The sequence below is a fragment of the Rhyacophila brunnea genome, unplaced genomic scaffold (genome assembly GCF_057557595.1).
Source record: "Rhyacophila brunnea isolate RB1 unplaced genomic scaffold, BYU_Rbru_1.0 scaffold_15, whole genome shotgun sequence".
In the NCBI taxonomy this organism is placed as follows: Eukaryota; Metazoa; Arthropoda; class Insecta; order Trichoptera; family Rhyacophilidae; genus Rhyacophila; species Rhyacophila brunnea.
Window position 1 is genome coordinate 13962396 of NW_028232806.1, and position 21663 is coordinate 13984058.

The window sequence follows — 21663 nt, forward strand, 5'->3', positions numbered from 1 at the left end:
AAAAATTCAATTAAACCCTCCTAAACCAAGCCATAATAGAGAAGTGTCAAAAATACTCCTACATAAGATTCTTTCATACATAACTCTGGATATTTTATAAATAAAATATCCAAAGCTAGGAGTATTTTTTTACTCTTCTCTATTATGGCTTAGTTTAGCAGGGTTTAATTGAATTTTAAAAACTAACCAAACACCATCTGTAAATTGTTTTATTTTAACGAAAACAAATGAATGACTGACCAAGTTTTTTGTGGACTATTAAATTTATGTCGGATCTTAATAGCCTACCTCCACCCTTCACCACTGCTGTATAGAGTCTGTATTCTATAAGCTGGCGTGTGGTTTCCCCCCGCTTCAGCATCTTAACACTGTATTCCCTCCCCATTGAAAACTTGCAACAGTCGAACGCGATGGGACAATGCTTTCCGTCCGCAAGCGTGAACGCCAGCTTATAGAAGACAGACTCTAGTAATGATGTACACATTCCATGCATATTTAAGAAACTCACATTTCGACTATAGTAGATACTTCCTTTCGTTAGTTGTAAACTTGTAAAGTAATTTGACTTCAGATTTTCTTTTATAACTTGGATAACATGGAAACATATTATTAGGATGAGGTATTCAAAAAATAAGATACAGTGAATAAAACAATGTACGGTTAAGTATAACAAATAAAATATTTATTTGTTCAAGGGTGAAGACACTAAAATATGAAATGCAGAAATAAAACATTTCAAATAAATCAGTCATTATATTTATATTCAATTATAATATATATTGTCTTGTTTTTAATGGAAATAGTGACTGAATTTGATAATAGTAATATTATGGAATAATCACTGATAAGATACCAAGTCCGAAAAGCTTAGCTTGGCCAAAAAACATCGGATAACATAGTTTGGTATATTGGAAAATATAATTTAATACTCTGTAATGCAAATACACAATGAGAAAATTGAAAAAATTTAAAAGAAAATCGACATTTTATAGACTTGTTTCCTTATGCAGTAATTCACTGAAAATCCTTAAAATCAATAATAACCACAAACATAAAGTAATTTAAATCGAATGTCAGAAACTGGCAGCGCTATTTTGCACAAGGATGTATTTTTTTTATTATTATGATATGAATGGTGAATGTTTTTATCTTTTTAGTAAGTAATTTGAAGCTTAATGGCATAAGCATTAGAAATAACAAACACTTACTAGTACAAGTACTAATAATTTCATGTTTGTTAGTTATAATAATTAGTGGAACACGTCAGCAATGCACCAATATAAAAAAAAAACCAACACGTGAATTAATAATACGACCGTTAATCGGTGCATCACTTGCAAAAGTTAAAAAGCTTTTGTTGGCATCTATATAGGTAGTGTGATTAAGAAATATTCAGTGAATCAGAGCAACAGGTAGGTAGAGATTAGGTAGATTGCCCCGGAAGGTCCGGGTTAGTGTATTTCGATTATTAATTGTTTTCCTAGCTATTATACATACATTCGTTAATTTTTTCCTATCTATAAACTACCAGCAGTATTTTACATCTTAGTTAATACTTATTTACAATCACTTATCGATAATAATTATATAATTGTAATAATGAGCGCCTACTTGTAAGTAGTAAAATAACATTTCATATTGACCGACCACAACTTTTTGACACCTTGGGCAGTCCCAATTATGCTGCGAGGTGGCAAATAGATATGGTCCAAGTAGGTACAGCTGACATTACTGTAAGCGGTAATTAACTATTTATTAAAAATGTGAACAATAATGTTTAATAAAAGATTTTGTTGCGATAGCAATACAAATTTTAAATGGTATATAAAAGCATGCACATTCCAAATGATAATCATTGATATAAAATATACTGGGAACACAAAAATAAAATTAATTGGTCTCATGTAAATTGTACGAAGGAAATTTAACCGAAACCATCAGACCAATTTACAATATAGCAGAAAAATTTGAAACGAATAGAACGGACAGTGTTCCTTTGCTGAACGCGGTAATTTGTGTAAATTTATAAAAATAAGTTAACATTAAATTACACAATTTCACGGAAAAAAATGTATAGCAATAAAATTACGATGAGTAGGGACTTTTACTTGTCCTTGAGTCATTTCTTCATTAAAAAATAGTCATGTACATTTAATGATATGTAGAATAAAAATCATCAACATTTTTATACATGATAAAAAATATGGTGGGTATTTTGTTTAAATTCGGATAAATTATCGTGTCGCCAATGGTGGCAAATTTTCCTTCGTACAAGCGTTTTCGTAAAAATTACCGGACAGAAAATTAATTCAAATTGTATCGCAAATTTAATTAAGAAATCGATTGAGGACAAGTATGGCGTTATGCATTTACATTCTCGGGAAACTGAGGTGATTCCTGTGTTGACAGTCATTCAACTTTTCATTAGCAGCTGTCATTCACAACGGATATGTCGATCAACATATAAATGCATAACGCGGTCGAAATATAGTTTATAATATAAATTGACAATAATTATAATTTTTGACATTAATAAAAGAGCGTAATTTTATTAGGTTATCATTCATGTAGAAAGTAAAGTAACGAGGGCTCTGTTTTACAACTAAGTCTCTATATATTACAAAACAAAAAAATGGGATAATAATTTAATGTCAGAATCATAATATCGTCTCTGTTCTGGCAGAACACACTAACTGGAGAATACTAGTTTGAGTAATTTGACTTTGAAGTTGTTACATGTTTGAAATGGTCTATCATGTGAGTTTATTAAGTAATCGTAAAAATGATGACTTTAAAATAAAGACTTTATTTATTAATAAGGTTTCCAGACGGTAAAGTTTGAAATAAGGAACATTTTGGTATAACTAACTCAATGTGTCATTTTTTCGAATTAGTGTCTTCTGCCAGAACAGTGACGATATGTAAAATAAATGTGTAACGGTTTTGATTAAGTCTTTTTTTTAAATTAATTCAATACATTTATGATTTATTCGAAATTGTCCCTTTTAGAAAAACGGGTTTATTAATTCTTTGGCTGACACAAACATAGGCTGAATTAATACCAGAGCCCTTGAATATTAAGCATTTTATTACCATTTTTTATTACCATTGATTTAATCATTATAAATTACGACAATGAACGTTATCACTGTAAATAATATTCTGTATGTGCAGGCGTTATTTTTGGCTTTAGAACAAACCTGCTAAATCTTAGAATAGGTCTGCTTTACTGCAACGTCAAAGAGTGGATTTCTAGACACGAAATTAAGCACTGTGTTGGATCCACCAACCACAGTTATGCAGCCCATTTTTTTTTAAATCAGCCACAGCATAAAATGAATTACCTTGTGTTTTCGATATCATGTTAAATGAGTTTAGCCAGTCAATTAGAGCTTATTTAAAAATCGGGGTCCTGCCGGGAAGCACACTCTTCGTTGTCGCAGGTGTAAAAATTTTGGCCTTACAAAAATATTAACAAATATACCTATTCTATTACTGGAGATGGGTCGTATACAAATGTGAAGTCACTTGTCGTGTGGAGACAATATTAAATCGTCTGCTGTACATTATTAATTAATATGTCTTATACACTTTGGTTTTTTATAATATCCTAGATACAACTTTAGCGGAAGTGGATGATCGTACATACGTATATTTGGTGAATACAAGTTAATAAAAATTGTAAAAAATGTCTTTTTTTTGTTATACTTAATTCTACACTTTTCACACGTCGTTTATAATTTTTATCACATTTTTTTTAAAGAACACAACTAAAAATTAACCGTAAACATATTGCTAAATTAAAGAAAAAGAACATTGCAACAAAATTGTACACAAGTAACACAGTTGAAATAAAATTATACTTACACGATTGAAAACAGATAGGTTGACATAAGACTCGATAGATATTAATTGATGACATTGGTATTTGGTGACAACTGATCATTAAATTTGTGCAATAACATATGTAATTCATATAAAATACCTAAACACTCCTTAGGTACCCTTTTGAAGAAAGGAAAGTCGAATGATCCAATGCTTGAATTATAAAGGACACTACCTTATAGGTATAGAGAATCTCAATATTAAAGTAAACATGTTATTGAGCTTAGGTATAGGTAAAAAAATATGACATAAAATCGTCTCGATTGGGACATGGTAATAAATAAAATTGCGCGAAGCAACATTTTGTTATTCTACCTGTGACATGTCGAGTGAAATTTGTTACATGCGACAAAATATTTTTTTAATGTTGCACCGACGCAATGTGCGGTTGTAAATTAAGTTACATGTGTTTTGTGAATGAAAACAGAATTACATCCGATAAACTCGACGTGTTGCAGTTGAGACGAGTAACTATGTGCGACCGGGCTAAATGTGATAAGTATAGAAATGCGCTTGCTGGGGATAATGCATAAGGTGAAAAAAACCGAACGGTTAGATAAGGGAACAAAAGTATGCGATGTTATAGTTATAAACCTGGGAAAATCCTGAGTCGTTTTAACAAATGTAGTGGAGTTCTATTTTCCAAACACATAGTACCTACTTACCTACGAATTACAATACACTTTGTGTTATGTTATTTACTCAGATACGTTATTGCAATGGTAAAGTTTCCGTTGCAGGCCGTTCGACATAATAATACGAGACAATCTTAATTTAATGCGCTGATGCATAAATCAAAATGATACGACTCCAATGCTTCGGTGGCCGTTGTCTTCATACGATAATAACAATTAAACTGCTCTTTCCTTATCAAGAATCTTTACAAAAAGTAGATTATAAACAACTTTATACTTAAGTACCTCCTAGTTACAACAGTAGATGTGTCTCTAATACGTCATGCTACTTACATTCAGAATGAACTCGCAGGTCGCAGCCTGACAAAAATATGCTTCTTCCTTGCGCTACAGCCCTATTATCGGTCTTGTATCCAATCACTGTCCTGCCTTGTAATTTTTAATCATTTTAGTGTAAAACCGATCAATTATACGAGTAGATTTATCATTTTAAGTATCTATGTCTGAATAATGTAGCAACCATAAGGTTAAACAAAAAAAAAACCTAGATTTAAATTTAACGTCGTTTTTCGTAAGCGATAAATTTTCCATGAATCATTGCTTTACGTAAGAGGATGTTATGATATTACATTGACATTATGGGGAGAGAAAAACATTGTTTGCGTCTTATATTGAGACGGGAATTATAATAGGAACTTACCTACTTACAAATAACAACATAACGATATTATAATGTTTCTGTATAGTAATAACTAATAAGTACTATCTTGTATCGGAAAAGACAGCCATATTGCCTACTAGACCTTAGGCAGAACTGATTCGATTTTACATGAACGTAATGTTGATAAAGAAAATTTTACAATTTTACTCTAACATATTTTGAAAAACAGTTTCCTATGATTGGTGTTTCAGAATTGCTATTGATCCAAATATCCCCAGCATGTGGGGTCGAATTTTAAATTATTCCCATGTCCTCACTATAACCGAGTTTGCAAGTAGGGGATGGTTTTCACTCAGCAGGCGGGGGAACGGTTGAGCACTGGGTACTCTCATAATACTGTATTTGGATTCACACAAAATCTGTTCCAGGTGAAGCATATATATTATAGACACATTGACGTATTAAATAAATGAACTGTGAACAATAAAAGGCTGCCATGCTCCATATATTTATTTAATCCGCTCATATTTTTTATCATTTCCTATAGGTACTTGAAACAGATGAAGATTATTTAAAAAATTAACTCTACTTGCATTATAATAAGAGGAAATTTATATCCTGCCAACATGTCTACAGCTATAATATTGGGGATGTTTATTTAAAAAATATTCTATGGTACCTATGTCGGTAGGAGTGGCGAAGGGTGCCTGTTGATGGTAAACGAAAAAAGTCCCAGAACAGCTTATTTGAATTTCTTTATTGTTATAATTGTCAGAGAATTAGCCAGTGTTGCCACCGGACTATAATTTTATTATAATCAGTATAGACAAATTTGACAATACTGGAATAAACCCAACAATTTTTGATGTGAGAAATCGTAAAATAATGACTAAGTATTTAATCAATTACAAGCTCAGATTGATGCATTGTAAATGTAAAATTTAATTATAATGTGACATTCTTACAAAATTTTAGCTGATAAAAACCTATGTTTAAAGACGATGTTGTGTTTAGGTACTACGGGTTTACATTTAAAATGCTTACATGCACATATATATATGATTAAACCTACGATTGGTTAAACGAGTAAAGTGTCTTGTCTTTGGAAACGTTTCATATTATGTACTAACCATTGCATTATACAGGCCACACGTTTTTCATAGAAAATCTCAATATGAAAGTGGAGATGTTATCAGAATAGGCCAAAGGCATGAACGCGAATTTGCAATAAGCGCCTTTATTGCAATGCGGTTTACTTGTCAATAGTACGATGCAAATTATTTAAGCATTTAACTTAACATGTTGGCGGAACATCATAACAATAGTGTTGTAAATACATTAATGTGGATTTGCGATATGCACTATTGTTGCAATGTAAGTAGAATTTATTTTTAATGATGTAATTTATAAATAAACATACACATATGTTTTTGAGCAGGATACGTTTACGAGAGCCCTTTTATTGTTTTCTATTATCTTATTTTTCGTTTAGTTGTAACTAATCGTGATTTTCTATCATTATTTTCGGACTGGGACAAAAATAGGTAGGTACATAGGAATGTTTTCTTCCTCAAGTGCAAGGATAGAGATTATTAGAAGTCATATTTCAGTGATTTTATTATGGAAATTTTAAGATTGAACATGCCGCTTTGCTAGGCGTAAATGTTTAAATTACTGCAACACATAGTAAGTAGTCCTGGCATGTGTAATTAATTGTTTATGTATTAACGATCTAACTTCTCTAAGTAAATAAAAAACGAAACGGGTCTAGAGTAGTGTCTATAAAAGCATACGAATGCCATTTTATACAGTCAATATTTCGACGTAAAATTTTGATATTTTATTTGACATTGCTTTTAAATAATTTTTGGACATTCGATAACTTAACACTGATATCAGAAAAAGTGTCTCGAAATCCTGTATTTTTTTCCATTTATCTTTAAGCGAGTCGGTTTTGCCAATCTCGAAGTATTGCATGCTGCAACAATATTCTTTGATGCGTGTCTACAGCTATCGCCTTTATGGTAGAGTGCGTGAGGTGCACTTTTGCAAGACGAAACGGTAAATAATACTATAATTTCCACTTTAAAACACCACAGCAATGATTGTGCACTAAGTGAAACCGAACACAACCCGTGGGCTTATTCTTGCAGTTGCTTTAACTCGTCGTGCCTCGGAAACATAAGGTCATATTTGTCAACTGAATTCTGACACACGTGCGTTTTACATCTAAGTGACGGCAAACATGTTTTATTAACTATACAATCCAATATGAAACATGGCCGACTCATGAAGAGGTTTCTGAACAGATCCGGTCCAATCGGGTAGGATCTAATGGGTTGAGGAACCCGAGGCGGTCATGATCCACACTGGATTGTGAGCTGCACACCCTGAGTTTTTTATTACACATGGTAGATGCGGCGATCCTAGACCTTCCGGGACCATGGCAAATGAGGCCGGTAGAGATACGCTTTGTAATTTCTGCATCGATGTAATTAAAAAAATAAACAATGACAAAAATGATTCATGCCCTTCAGACTCAGTGATTGCAGTCATATAAGTTAGGTTAAGAATATTAAAATTTAAATGCTCTGAAGTTCAGTTTTACGCGTCATTTATTCCACGGGAGACTACAATCTGGCTATTAATTACAGTTTGTAGAAAGCAGTTCTCATTTACCAACGATTACGACAAAATATTCATCGGAATCTTGCGCTACAAAGAAATTTCCAGGCTTTTTGAAATGTAACAAAGCTGTAATGCAAGTAGTTATTTTTTAATCAGATTTATTTAAAAGAGCAGGTCCAGATTGATATGAGCAGGGTCGAATAATGCTATTGTATTCTTCGGATGCAGTGCCTATTAGTAAGTAACCTTTAACTCCCGCTGGTAATGCCATGAGATGATACCAACTTAATGTGAAGTATATTTTACCACAAAAATTTAATGATCAGTTATCACATAGTGTCTCATGCTGTCATTTATAATAATATCTCGATTTGACTGGACTGAGTTATTCGAAAAAACGCATGCGAAAATAATTGAAATGCGTAACATGTTAAAATTACCTTCATTGCGAGATGTGCGAAGAGTGGACGAAAATATTTTTTTAAAGTTTCGAATGTATAAATGCGCTAGTCGAAAAACACAGTTTAGTTCTTGGATTCAGATATATATTATGACTGCATGATTAAATGTTAATTAAAATAAAACACATTTTATAGCAGTTCTCCCACATGATCTTCAATAGTGATCGGTCACTCCCAGACAGTCTCTTATCTCAGTCAGAAATTAGTCAATGACTAAACAGTCCAGATTAATATTATAATTAATGGATTCAGTGGGTACTTACTATAAGATTTGTTTCGTTGTAACTAGATACCGATTGAAAGACAGAAAATAAACGAATATTATTTGTTATAAAATCATATTTATAATAATGAGATTAAACAAATATAACAATGAATTACAGTCTTGTGAATATTATGCTGGTAATAAAGTATTTATATCCAAATAACAAAATACAGGAAAAGCTCAACAGATAATATTGAAGCTGTCATTGTAAGAGAATGAATTATATTGAACGTTAAACGTGCAATCTGTATTTTAACTATTACGGATAAACTCAAGAAAAAATAAATCCTATCCTGTGTAATAGTTAAGACAGGAACAAGAGAAAAAATACGGACAAAGATTAATTAAAACTTAAAATCAACAGAAACAGGTGTTTTGACATGTCGAAAACAGAAAACCGTTATGTAAAGGAATGGAAATTGCTGGATTCAATTAATATTGAATTTTTAAAACTGACGTCCTGCCACTGGTTGACAGTGCGGTCCTTATAATAAATTGGAATTAATTCAATTAAATTTGTCAGTTATAAACTATCATACAGGTAGTCCAAATGAAATCGCAACAATTTCCATAAATTTAACGAAGTCTTAAAAATAAGAGAACAATTCATTAATTATTAATCATAAGAAGTAATAACATAACATTATCAAAATTAATATGGCTGCAATAAAGAAAGAATCGTCGACCATCAGATGAAAACAATCACAATGTTGTATGTACTTATATTTAAATATATTTTTCGTTTAATAATATTGAGATACATAAGTATCTATTATATTATGGCCTTTTTATTATGTCATGGTGGTATAAGCAACGCACTGGCATATTGAATTTTTACTACACAGGAAACTTTTAGTACCTACTCTAGTATACGTTTATCGCGTGCTAACTATTACATGACGCAAAAATCATAATTTCTTGGGCAGTTTAGCCTAGTGACAACTTCTCGAGAAATGAGAATTCACGAAAATTTGAATAATGATTATTTTCTCGATTACAATTTCTAATTAGGGATCTCCATTGTAGATTCGAGCACGGAGAACAGACAAAAATTTAATAATAAAATATAAATTCTAATGGATTTAAATAAAATTCCATCAAGTAGGTACCTTCGGTCGATAGTATTAATAATATAATAAAATATAAATCAAAAGCTAATAGAAAACTGCCGAACGAAATACTAAGTAAATAATATTGTAAATGAAGAGATCTTCACAATCGCAGTTTGTGTTAGGGCCGACTCGAGCAACCGTTCCAATTCGGAAAATTTCAGGATATCCCCTTAGCTTAGGATATACTTTGAAACATGTCCTACGACCTACAGTAATTGAAAACAAAACAATGACCAATCAAAACCAAGCCTAATGACTATTTAAATCAAAGACAGGAGCATCGGAATTGTTTAGAGTAGATTAAGAAATAGCCTCCTGAAAGCGAGCCGGTATTATTTCGTTAATGAGAGAACATTCGTAATGAGTAATGACAGTCACCAAAATCAAATGCAATATTCAAAAGGTTAGCAGTAGAATGTTCTTACTAGCTGACCAAGTCACTCATGTCAGATGAAAAAGGTACTAGACAAGATAAAGGCTGAACAAAGGAATCCATCATACAAATGAGAAGGAAAGTCAATTAAACTATTCATAATACGAAGACGAGAAAAAACTGAATGAGTCCTGTGTTCTCTTTCACCACGTTATTACGTGGAGATAAAACTATTTAATCCAGCAGTATGAAAATTGGGTCTCTTTGGGAAAAAATAAAAATTGATTTGATCCTGAAAAGAGCGAGGTTGAGCTGTATGAACCCCCTTCATCAAGATTGACTCAATATATAGACTGGTCAGTCGGCGCCATATGAAACACTAACGGATATCGTCCTTATGACCTTATGAAACAAACTATGATAGGGATGTATAGCGAATTATTTAAACCATGTTAATATTATGCATATAGGTAGGTAGGCATATTATTATTGTTTGACCATTTGTCAAGAGAAAAAAATGCTTACGAACACTTACTTGGGCATAGCGTGTTCGCAAGTGTGCGATGGTTGCATGAATGAGCCGTTATTAGATTGTGTCAGTGAGCATTGAAATCCGGTTTTATCAGGTCCAAAGATTGTCGCGAAGATGTTGGTATTCCCATAACATAATATCGTAAGTACTCTCCCACCTATCATGTGTAAAATGCAAGTTTACATTTTGAAATTATTTCAGTCAACCGATTTTTGTCTGGTATTTCAAAGCAGTACCAACCTACGTATTTATTACTTACTGGAAAACAATTGAATAATTAAATTTTACAAAAATATTTTATAAACAGAACATTGTCTGGGAAGACGAAACAATTTTAATTTCTACATGATGCTGCATAAGCTTATAACATGGGTAAAGTTATGATGATGTCTCAATCGAGATTAAAACTAATTGAATTATCTTCAATCTGTGTCCCATGTAAAATCCCATATCGTTGGCATAGCGGAATAAAAATTGGTGGCCAGAAAACAAATATGATTCGCAAAAGACACCACATCGTTCGCCGCTCATGAAATGGAACCCACACCACTCTACAACCGGCAGAAGAAAAGATACTACAAATATGGCCACCTTATTAATAAGAATACTAGATTAACTGTTATTGATCCAGCGAATGAAACAGTGGTAGAGTTTGTAGTTTTATCTGGGATCGACCGTTGGTGCAGGAAGACAATCGATGCCTTCGAAATTTGGTGTTGGGGACGAATGCTTCGTATTTCCTGGAGTACAAAACGAACCAATCAATCACCCAGAAGTCGTCAGATAAAGGAACGGCTCTCGACAGTGTATGAGAAGCATCTGCCGATTTTTGGTCATATCCTTCGGCGCGAACCAGACGATCTGGGGCCTTATGTTAGAACTTGCGAGTCCCAGTCGCCCGGTCGACATGACGTCATATGACATCATTGTGACGTACTACCAGAGTGATAATAGCATTCGAGAAAATAACGCTAGTCAAATGTCATATGACGTCATTGTGACGTACTACCAGAGTGATAATAGCATTCGAGAAAATAACGCTAGTCAAATGTCATATGACGTCATTGTGACGTACTACCGGAGTGATAATAGCATTCGAGAAAATAACGCTAGTCAAATGCTGGCGTTATTCATTGTCCCCATACACAAATAGGTGTTTCAGCGTAATAATATCTATGGTGAGCAGTGTGTGTTGGGCGGCTTGCCTCGAGCGTGTATTGGCTGACGTCACAATTACGTCATGTCGTCGGGTGACTTGATATCACTAGTTAGATCATAGGGCTGCTGGACACTAGTGGTTTTGGTTAGCATCCATGGAAGACGAAGCAGATGAAGAAAGTTTGACTTAATGAACAAGCTTACTGGGAGCAGCTTTCACTATGCCTTGATAGAAACAAAGGACACCGAGGTGTGGAGAGGTCTAACTCGCTCAGAAGATGGTCACAATCCTTGGTACCTGTGTGTCGATTTAGCAATATTTGACATTGCGAACAAATACTCCTTGTAGGCTTCTTTCAGCGCCCTTCGTATCTAAATACCTAATAATAATAGAAAAAAGGAGCTTCTTAGGAACAAATTCATAATCATCGATTCTGAGTTCAACAACGCTAATTGTGGGTCTAGATTAGTCCATAATCTAGATGAGACATTAGTTAAATCTGCTAAATTATCACTAATCCCATAGGGCACAGAAGCAAACATCTGGCCGCAATTATAAAATCACTTGAATATCCTGGTTATATTGGATAGTACATTTATAATTATAGTTATCATAATGGTCAATGTATATATTGAGCTGGTCTTTTGAAGTGGCCAAGAGATCCACAGATTGATGGATACATAATATTAAAAAAATACAAATTATATTATGTTCCATAGTTCACATAGATAGGCCATATTATGTGCGTAGGTAGTTCAACGAAAAATATATTTAAGTATAATGATACAGAAGTAAGCATTTTGATTGTCGTAAGATGACAGTGTACATAAATCGAGAGTTTTATCGTATTTAAATACACATCGGTGTACATTTAATATTGTGATATCGTTAATTTTGCAAATAACCCGATTATTTGGTTTGGTAGTATTATACCAGACATTATTATTTTTTCCTTATGAGTAAGAATATTAGCGCAATTAGAAAAATAGTGCAAGATGTGCGGAGACAGTAGATAAAAAATTAGGTGGGTAGGTACCCCTCTAATATTAAGTATTTAAGGACGTTATTTCCTTGAGAAATCACCGTAAACCGATGATAGTTAGTAGGTACTTTAATTAAACCTGATTTATATTAGTCAATAATATTATGTACCTATCTACCATAATACGACAAAACTCTTGATTGTTATGGATGGTCTGAAAACGATGGAAAACATAAAATATGTAAACCTAGTACCTACATACTAGATCAGAGTCTTAAGTTAAGGACGGCGAGTTGTGGCAATTTGGTGATGCGGTCCAGCCCCACCGAAGTAATCCTGGTGCAGCCATACAAGTCGATGCACTTCAGGTGCGTCAGACTGTCGGCTATGTTCTGCAAACCCTTGTCCGTAATCCTAGCGCACTGCCCTATGTTCAGAATCTCCAGGTCATGGAGAGATCTCGCTATCCTGTCCAAGCCGTCGTCAGATATCTGGCAAGCACTCAACGAAAGCGAACGTAGGTGAAACAGTCCCTGGGAGACATGCGTCAGAGCTTGGTCTCCGATTTTATCGCAGAACGACACGTCCAAGGATGAAATCCTGGAACCACCTTCCGCCAAATACGCCATGCCTATATCAGAGATGTTGTCGCACGATCTCAAGTTCATTTCTTTTAACGAAGGCATTTTAGCTAAATGTTTTAAACCACTATCCGTTATAGACACGCAAAAGCTTAAGTTTATACTGGAGAGAGTCGTCAAGCCGATGGCTACGTGTTTCAATGCTTCGTCCGTGAGCCTTTGGCAATCTTGCAGTCCTAGATATTCGAGGGCGAGGTTCCCTTCGGCCGTATCGCGGTTCAGTCCTGCGATATGTCCTATTCCTTGGTCGTTGATATGCCAACAAGACCTGAGGTTTAACCTTTTTAGTTTTTTCAATCCCCATGCGACTAAAAGTAGTCCAGTGTTCGTGACATTGCAGCATCCTCCCAATTCAAGAGTTTCCAAGTTTTTTAAGAACTGCGCGATGCGGCCTAATGATGTATCAGTGATTTGTTTACACAAGGAAAGATTTAAAACTCTTAAATGCGGAAGGTCAGCTGTAAAAGCATGCGCCAGAGCAGCGTCGGTGACATTATAACATCCGCTCAGGTTTAGCGCTTCTAATTCTGGCACTCCTTGAACCACGTCTCTTAGACTTCTTCGCAGGGAAAGGACTTGGACTTTCCTTATACCCCTCTTGACTAACGACGTAAACAACGACGGATTTGCTCTTCGCAGATGCAATCTCGCCTCGACTCCTCTCCAAACAGACCTTCTGTAAGCGGCGTCTCTCCAAGATTGGCACGCCTGTGCCGCTCGCCCTTTATCTTTCACGTCTAATCTCGAAAAAATCAACGCTAGGAGTTCGGGGTATAGTCTCGAAACGTGCGTGGGTCGATGTCTGACCCGTTGGGGGGCAGGCGCCGGTCCTAGGGGAGGTCTCCAGAGCCGCGGCATGCCGGGAAGCCCTGTCTCCCCGCACGATATGCCGGCGAGTGACTTGGGGCCCCAGTTGGTGTCCGCGATGTTGTGGTCCATGATGGAGAAATAGGCGACTTCCTGCGGACAGGGTACGCCGCTATATAACTGCTGGCATTTATCCATGGAGGAATTTATTAGTTATTATTTAAAACAACGAAAATACGCCGTCGCTGGACCAATTCTTATTTGATGGACATTAGTCACTTCTTGACAACATACAACTGAAGTAAGGGGACATTATTGATAGAGATTTTCCACAATTATTGTTTAACTTTCAGAATATGTATATTCTTCGTAAAATCTAGTGTACAACCACACTGATTTCTTCAGAGAATTATTATTATATAAAATAATATTATTCCTTTAGTCTGGTGTCACCCAGCCAGTCGTGTCACGTGATCTGATAATACGAAATACGTGCTAGCGACTGGCTACGGCCTAGGTAGCAGGTACTCATTGAAAACAAAATTCAAACAAAAAAAAATGTTCACTCAAGTATGACGACGGCTGTGTCAATATTATTCCAACAACTAAGGCGAACTCATTTTCCAATAATTGTGCACTTAAACACACTGACAATCTACTCGAGTGGGTGTATATTTCGCAATTGCACAGAGAAAAACCTGCCGCGGAAACTTTTATTCACAGATAAACAAAAAAAGTTTTTCGATTTGTTTTGTAAAACTTTTTAAACTGTTCTCACATGGTCTGGTTTTATCACGTCACTAAAAAAACAGGCAGTTCTACTGTAGAACACGTGGTCTTAATAATTGTTTGTATTATTTAAAACTGTTGCGAAACTACGCGTGCCGAAAATTGGAATTCGCGCGAACGGTCTGAATTACACAAACACCGAACACATGCTACCGCCTCGGTGGCCGGCTAGTCAAAACTGACTCAACTGGATGATGTTGCCAGTTGTTTCTCCCTCCGATAAAGTTTAAAGTGATTTGATTGGCTGCGAGCGCTATCACGTGGTGTTGGTAGCGCAGTATTGATTCGGGGACGTTGCGGCGGCATTTTTAACTTTGGAACGCTGTGGAGCGAGACAGGACTAGTGCCTAAGACATGGAATATCAATGCACGGCCCGGAAAACAACTACGGAAACTTAACTATTAATATTACTGTCATTACTGGACAGTCTGTACTTCGACAAAATTGAATCTTATATTTAATTTATGGTATAAATTATTAATGATGAATTGACTCTACTTTAATTACACGTAAAAAAAAACTAAAAGAAAAATAATCTAATTTCTTTTAAGCGTCAATTACATTGAGCTTTTTTATGAGCTGATTATTGGCAAATTTAAAAGCGGGCGGTTCAGCTACTGCGATTTCATGATTACACACAAAATTTTCCATTCGCTGATAAGCCACAAGCCAGCGAGCGATTTTGACGGAACGTAGTTCGTTTTTTTGCCGGGAGGTCGCTACGCTCCATAATAATGTTTCCATTAAACGTCAAAAAGGTAAATTTCAAAATGAGTAGTTCGTTTTTCCACCACCACGCTCTACTGCGCAGACGCGATACGCCCACAAGCCGGCGTGTAGCTTATAAAGTTGACCGGCTTTCAACTTTTCTCGGTGGAGTGTTTACAACCTGCTTATTAGCTTGTTCGATGATTACACTGGGCGAATTTACAGGCAGATTATAAATTTGCCAATAATCAGCTCGTAAAAAAGCTCAATGTAATTGACGCTTTATTCTGTTAACTGTCAATTCATGGTGGAACTGCATTGTATTGTTGTTTTAATTTAATAAAACGCTTTTTTTGAGGTGGACGAAACCGGTCCTAATCTATTGATTAAAAGTAGAATAAGTACTACATTAAATTAAAACAACAAAAATAATATACTTATGTACAATATGATGAGAATTACAATAAAATGTTTGCCAATTCGGAGCATAAATGAAAAGATATTGCATCGCTAAAATTTGAATTACTTACATTCCCGCGTCAACGACTGTATTACTCGGCTCTAACATCATTCACCATTCCTCCTCCTTGCCATCCTTCTGCCACCCCATTACCCTACGAGTCCACTCGTATAAATTGCCAAAATAGAACAATGTTTTCGAGAATTGTGTGATATGAATCACTAACTTAACGTAACATTACCAATTATTCTCATAACATCCAATGAGTTACCACAGTACAATTTTTAAAACTGTCTATATAAAACTATGTATATCATATGTAATTCTAAAAATATCTTATAGGTTATTGAAGTATTTCTTACTTGTATTGTAAGAATCTTCAGTGATTCTTCTATTTTTAAAACCTAAAACTTTTAAACGCGTAGTTATAAGTTCTATTTGGCATTGGTCATAAATTATTGGGAATATCAGCTAAGACGAAACCGGTCTTGGATTTGTATTCATATAATATTGTTACAAATAAAACATATAACTAAACATTAATAAATGTGTGTTATATTTTATATATTATGTTGTTCTATTAAGAATTAAAAGTGAACATAATTTAAAATACTATTAGTATTACATCATAATGAGTAACAGAATATATGAATTGCCTTGTAATAAATAGTAGCTATACAAAGTTTATATTATTTATTAATTGTTATGTTTTGGGTTACATACTCATTATCATACCTACCCAAATATGTGAAGACCATAATGTCGGTTAAAATTGTAAAATAATACCTACACAAATATATTTATTACATCACAATAATGACATAATATTATATATATCAATTATGGCTTCTGGGTGAAATATAACATGTTATTTATTCAAGGCGTAGGTATTGACTATTTTGGGTGTTTTCAATATTTTCTTCAACACCTTCACCATGCTTTTATCCTCGTAAACGGCAATTAATATATTGTGAGACATCTATCTGTATATTTATAACCGCACGCGTATGTCACATATAGACCATCATTAAAAATAGATCCGAAATATAGGTGAAGCAGAGCATGGTATGAATAGTGGCATGCTACGTTTAACGCGTATGAACAAAAAACGAAATAATTGTGTAAAGAAACACACAAGGGTGTGCAATGCAAAAGAGATTATTACAAATCAAGTTGAAGGACAAATCTAGACATCCAGTGGTACTTAAGAGGTAGAAAAAGAAAATGTTTAGAGGAGTTTATAATTAATCTATGCGAAACAAAAAAAATATTTAATGGAAGATTTTTCTTTCAAAGTAATTGTAAATTATTTATTATCATTTATAGAAGGAAAAGAGCTTTAAAATTTAAATATGAAATTCATAAATATTATTTTACGTGCCTAGTTATTTCGGGATATCTTTTTGAACTGTTGTATACCCCTGCCAGAAATTCAAAGAGGGAGTGATCAAAAATGAAACAGATATAAGTATGGTTCAGGATTCGTGTAGGTTAGAGTAAGATAACGAATGTGCGGGCGGGGGACCTGTCCGCTGTCACACACTCTAAGACCAACGCGTGTGGGCTTATTTTTTAAAATGCTGAAACTTAAAACTTCCCAAAGTATACTGAATATATTGAAATATACATATTAGAATTAGATTGATGCTACCATAATTGCACATATTTCTAATTTATGTTGTCCGTTGTTCTGGTAATATCTTGAAGTTGTCTTTGACGAATTTTATCAAATCAAATCAAATTTATTTATTTTATACATAATGAACAAAACAAATTATAAATTCAAAACGTTCACGACATGACATGACATAAGTGTTAATAATTTTTAAAAATAAAAATACAGAGAAATGTGAGTTAATAATACAATAAGTAATAAAATAAGAAAAGAAATAAAATAAAATATCAAAAATAAAAGTATATGGAAGCACACAGAGTGAACTTTGATAGACCCTATCTTAAAAACCTAAAATTCGAATCCACTGAGACTGTTCTTCTATTACGGTGATGCAAATTTTGTTGTAAAGTTATTTTAAACTATTACAACAAACGTTTACATGATAAAACAAGCATTATAATTATATAGATAAAATTTAAAATATTAATAATTCAAACACCTTCTGGGCGACATTGCAAAAATATACGATTGTGGGAGGTGGATAAATTAGGGATAAACCTTAAACACGTGTTAAAGTTTGGTATATTAAAATTTTCAAGATTTTCGTCTGTTTTATTGTTTATTAAAGTTTGTCAATATATATTAAAATTTGTAGCGTAAACGGAACGGACATTCAGTATTGGTACTATTTAGGGCATTCAAGGGCTCTGTACTTCTTGTCTTTCACAAGCATTGATGTATCAATATCAGTAATATATCAATGTTCACAAGTTACCCCTTATTAAGTTATATACTAAAACTGCAGTAAAACTTATGATCTATTTCTATTGGCTTTCGCATTTCTATCTTATTGATAGTATATTTTTTTGTAGTAAAACCTGAAAACTCATACGTTTTTGATATCTGGTATTTATTCACAACACCTATACGTAACAACTAAATTATAAGAAGCGTACGTTATATTATGTCGTCATAATATTATAATGTAATAAAATAATATTTTTATTCATATAGTCGAAACTGGATAAAAATTAAATCTTTAGCCCACGGACGCAATAAAATACTCCGTGTTGTTCATACTGGTTCAAACTATGTATGTACCTATACGCACCATACGCATTTTATAACACACTCACGCATTATTAGTTCATAAAAATTCCACCAATCAAATGCGCTTATAAATTAAAAATGCTATCCGATAATAGATGTCACTATACAAATTCACTGTTTTTCACAGACTTTGGTAAGATATTACATATTTTAGTATGAAAGAGAAGATTATATTTTTGAAAAGTAAACATAATCTAGTCAACGGGATTTTGCGGGGAATAGAAAAATAAAAACTAAAATAATAGTTTGAGATAAAATAATATTATGTTGTATTAATTATTACATTTTTTTTCATCAAAATATTTAATCTAATGTTACTTGGGACATCTAGCGACACATTCCGAATTTTTTTAAGTAAATTTACTGAAACATTCAAAACAAAAATGACAACAAAACAAACATAATATAAAATATATTGTAATAATAACGTAACCATGGACATCAATACGTAATAAATTCAGATTTTTTTTACATTAATTGTCAGTTTATCTTTTTTCTTTTTAATGTTTTCAGATACATATTTTTAATGTCTCAAATTGCAAGCTTCGTATTTTTCCGCTAGGTGCCTCTACAGGTATAAGCATCCCCCTTAATATATCGAATTGACATTTGGTATGTTCATAATAAAATATAAGTAAAAACGACGTCAATTCAAACGAAGTCAAAGATACAGGATTTCATTTTTATTTTTTAGAAAAGTGGTTTGTTTTAAAATATATTTAAAATACAAATAATTTAATTGTCTTGTTTATCTTTGAAACAACTAATGTTAAAAATAATCAAGAAGTCATAAAAGGAGATCCTTTCACACTATTAAAATGATTATTTGCATTTTTAAAAAATATAATAAGTCTATCTTTGAATTTAAAATAATGTAAATTATCGGTAAGGGGCCATCCACATATGAAATCACGCTCTAGGAGGGGGTCCGACATAATGCTTTTGATTTGTGACGAATAGGGTAGATGAGGGTCGTCAAGGAAAAAATGTGATGTCACAAAGTATACCAAAAATTGAATGGGATTTAAGTCTCTATAAAATTTTCCAGTGTTTAGAGGCCCTGAGTTAAAAATAGCCAAAATCTTGTAATTTCATAATATGTGGTCGGCCCAAAATTGTATTTTATTGCATGTTAGAATTGCCTAGTAGAATTACCGTAGCACCTTTGCCATAAGCGAGAGCGAGAGGCTTAGTAAGATGTAATCATACAATAATGTCATATTTTATTATAATAATTTCTTTGAACCCTCACTTATCTTTAATAATTATTAATTTATGATCAATCAGCGCATCGATTGATTATTACAATGCTTGAACACGCTCAGGAATTCAAATATTTTTTAGGGACTTATTTTTTTATCTAACATTTACTTTCATTTTGGATTACACTTAGTTGATCTACTTGGGAGTGGTTGCAGTATTAATTATCAATTTATTTTTGTAGTGTCCATGATCTAGAATTTATTTTAGTGGAGGTACAGAAAATAATCTCTTGTGATTAATAACAGTGAATGGTCAAATATTAATTACTTTCAATATATTTGTCTTAAATTATCTGTAATGCATGAGAGAAAACGTATGAAAATGTTTAAGAGAGCTAGACGGTAATCAGAATTTGAAAAATCGGTGGAATTGTTTATTTTAATCGGGTCGTGAAAAAAACAAATGATACTCTAATAATAGTTTGACCGATGCTTATATTGTGGTAATACCATGTCAAGTGATTAAAGTATAGAGAAATTAGTATGTTGTCCGAGAGATTTAAGTGTAATTATAATAGGGATAGGGAGCTTTATTGGCAACAGTTGCTGGCAACTTGTTGCCAATGTGCACACAGCTTTAGGCAACATACACAATCGATTAAAAAATAGAAACATTATGGATGAGGAAAAGCCATTAGCTAAGCGTCGCCGCTTGACAAATGAACGAGTTTAGCGATTGTATACTTGGAAAAGTCAGGAGTCTCTACAAAGACTCCGCCAGGCTGATGTGGTAGCTCACATACAAATGATTGAGTCTGAGATACCAGAGCAAAGAGAGTAAGACAGAACATACATGTAAACGTATGAGAGAGAATCAGAAGACGTACGATAATGTTCACAGGTGGTACGGCCACCCGGTAATATTTGCTACTACCTATATAATAATACTGTAGGTACTTATATAAAATTAAATTTGTCTAATGATCCCCCTATGTTTCTTGGGTTTCACTTAGCACTTGACATTTTGTATGTAATTACATGTATTAATTGTTGTATCATATACAAGAGAACCGGGACATTTGAACGGGCTCGAAGGCGTCAAGACATTATCGATCAGCATACATTGGTAAAACTTCTGGCAGTTGGTGGGGTCCCTCACAAAGCCTTCAACCTTGCAAATTGATCTTGGAACTCCTGTACTTGGCTGTACAATTGGAGGATTTACAGGAATCAATTTGGCGGTTGCTGAAGGTCCATTAAAATGTGGGTTTGACTGGAAATGAAAAGAAATAATTGACTCATTGATATATTTCAATATACAGCAGTGCCTTGATTTCACTTGCCCAGAATTCACAATTATTTTGTCATCGACTTCAAACGAATGTTGTTCAAATTGGAATTGTGCAGATGACCTGTGAACAATTCAGACTTAAATTATTGGAAAATGTAAAATTATATAATATAAGATATAAATGGTTTGTAGTTTGGATGTATGGATATTATAATTCTTTTCCTACATACTTAAAAGTCAACCTGGTGATAAGCTTTTCTCTTTTCAGAACTTATATCTATAATCGGCAATATTTGAGGTTAAAACGACATTAAAGAGAAAAATTTTGAATTAAAATAGTCATTAG

At 33.5% G+C, this 21663-nt stretch overlaps 1 protein-coding gene across 1 annotated transcript; it reads right to left on the minus strand.

Moving 5' to 3' along the window:
- Window positions 1-660: 660 nt before the first annotated feature.
- Window positions 661-15255, minus strand: Ppa (F-box and leucine rich repeat protein partner of paired). Its single transcript, XM_085942734.1, has one exon. It carries the CDS (start codon window positions 14337-14339, stop codon window positions 12960-12962), a length of 1380 nt encoding a protein of 459 aa, XP_085798860.1. The 5' UTR covers window positions 14340-15255; the 3' UTR covers window positions 661-12959.
- Window positions 15256-21663: the final 6408 nt, after the last annotated feature.

What these genes read in the sequence shown, in the direction of transcription:
- Ppa (XM_085942734.1), bottom strand. Translation starts at nt 14,339, where the DNA reads ATGGATAAATGCCAGCAGTTATATAGCGGCGTACCCTGTCCGCAGGAA.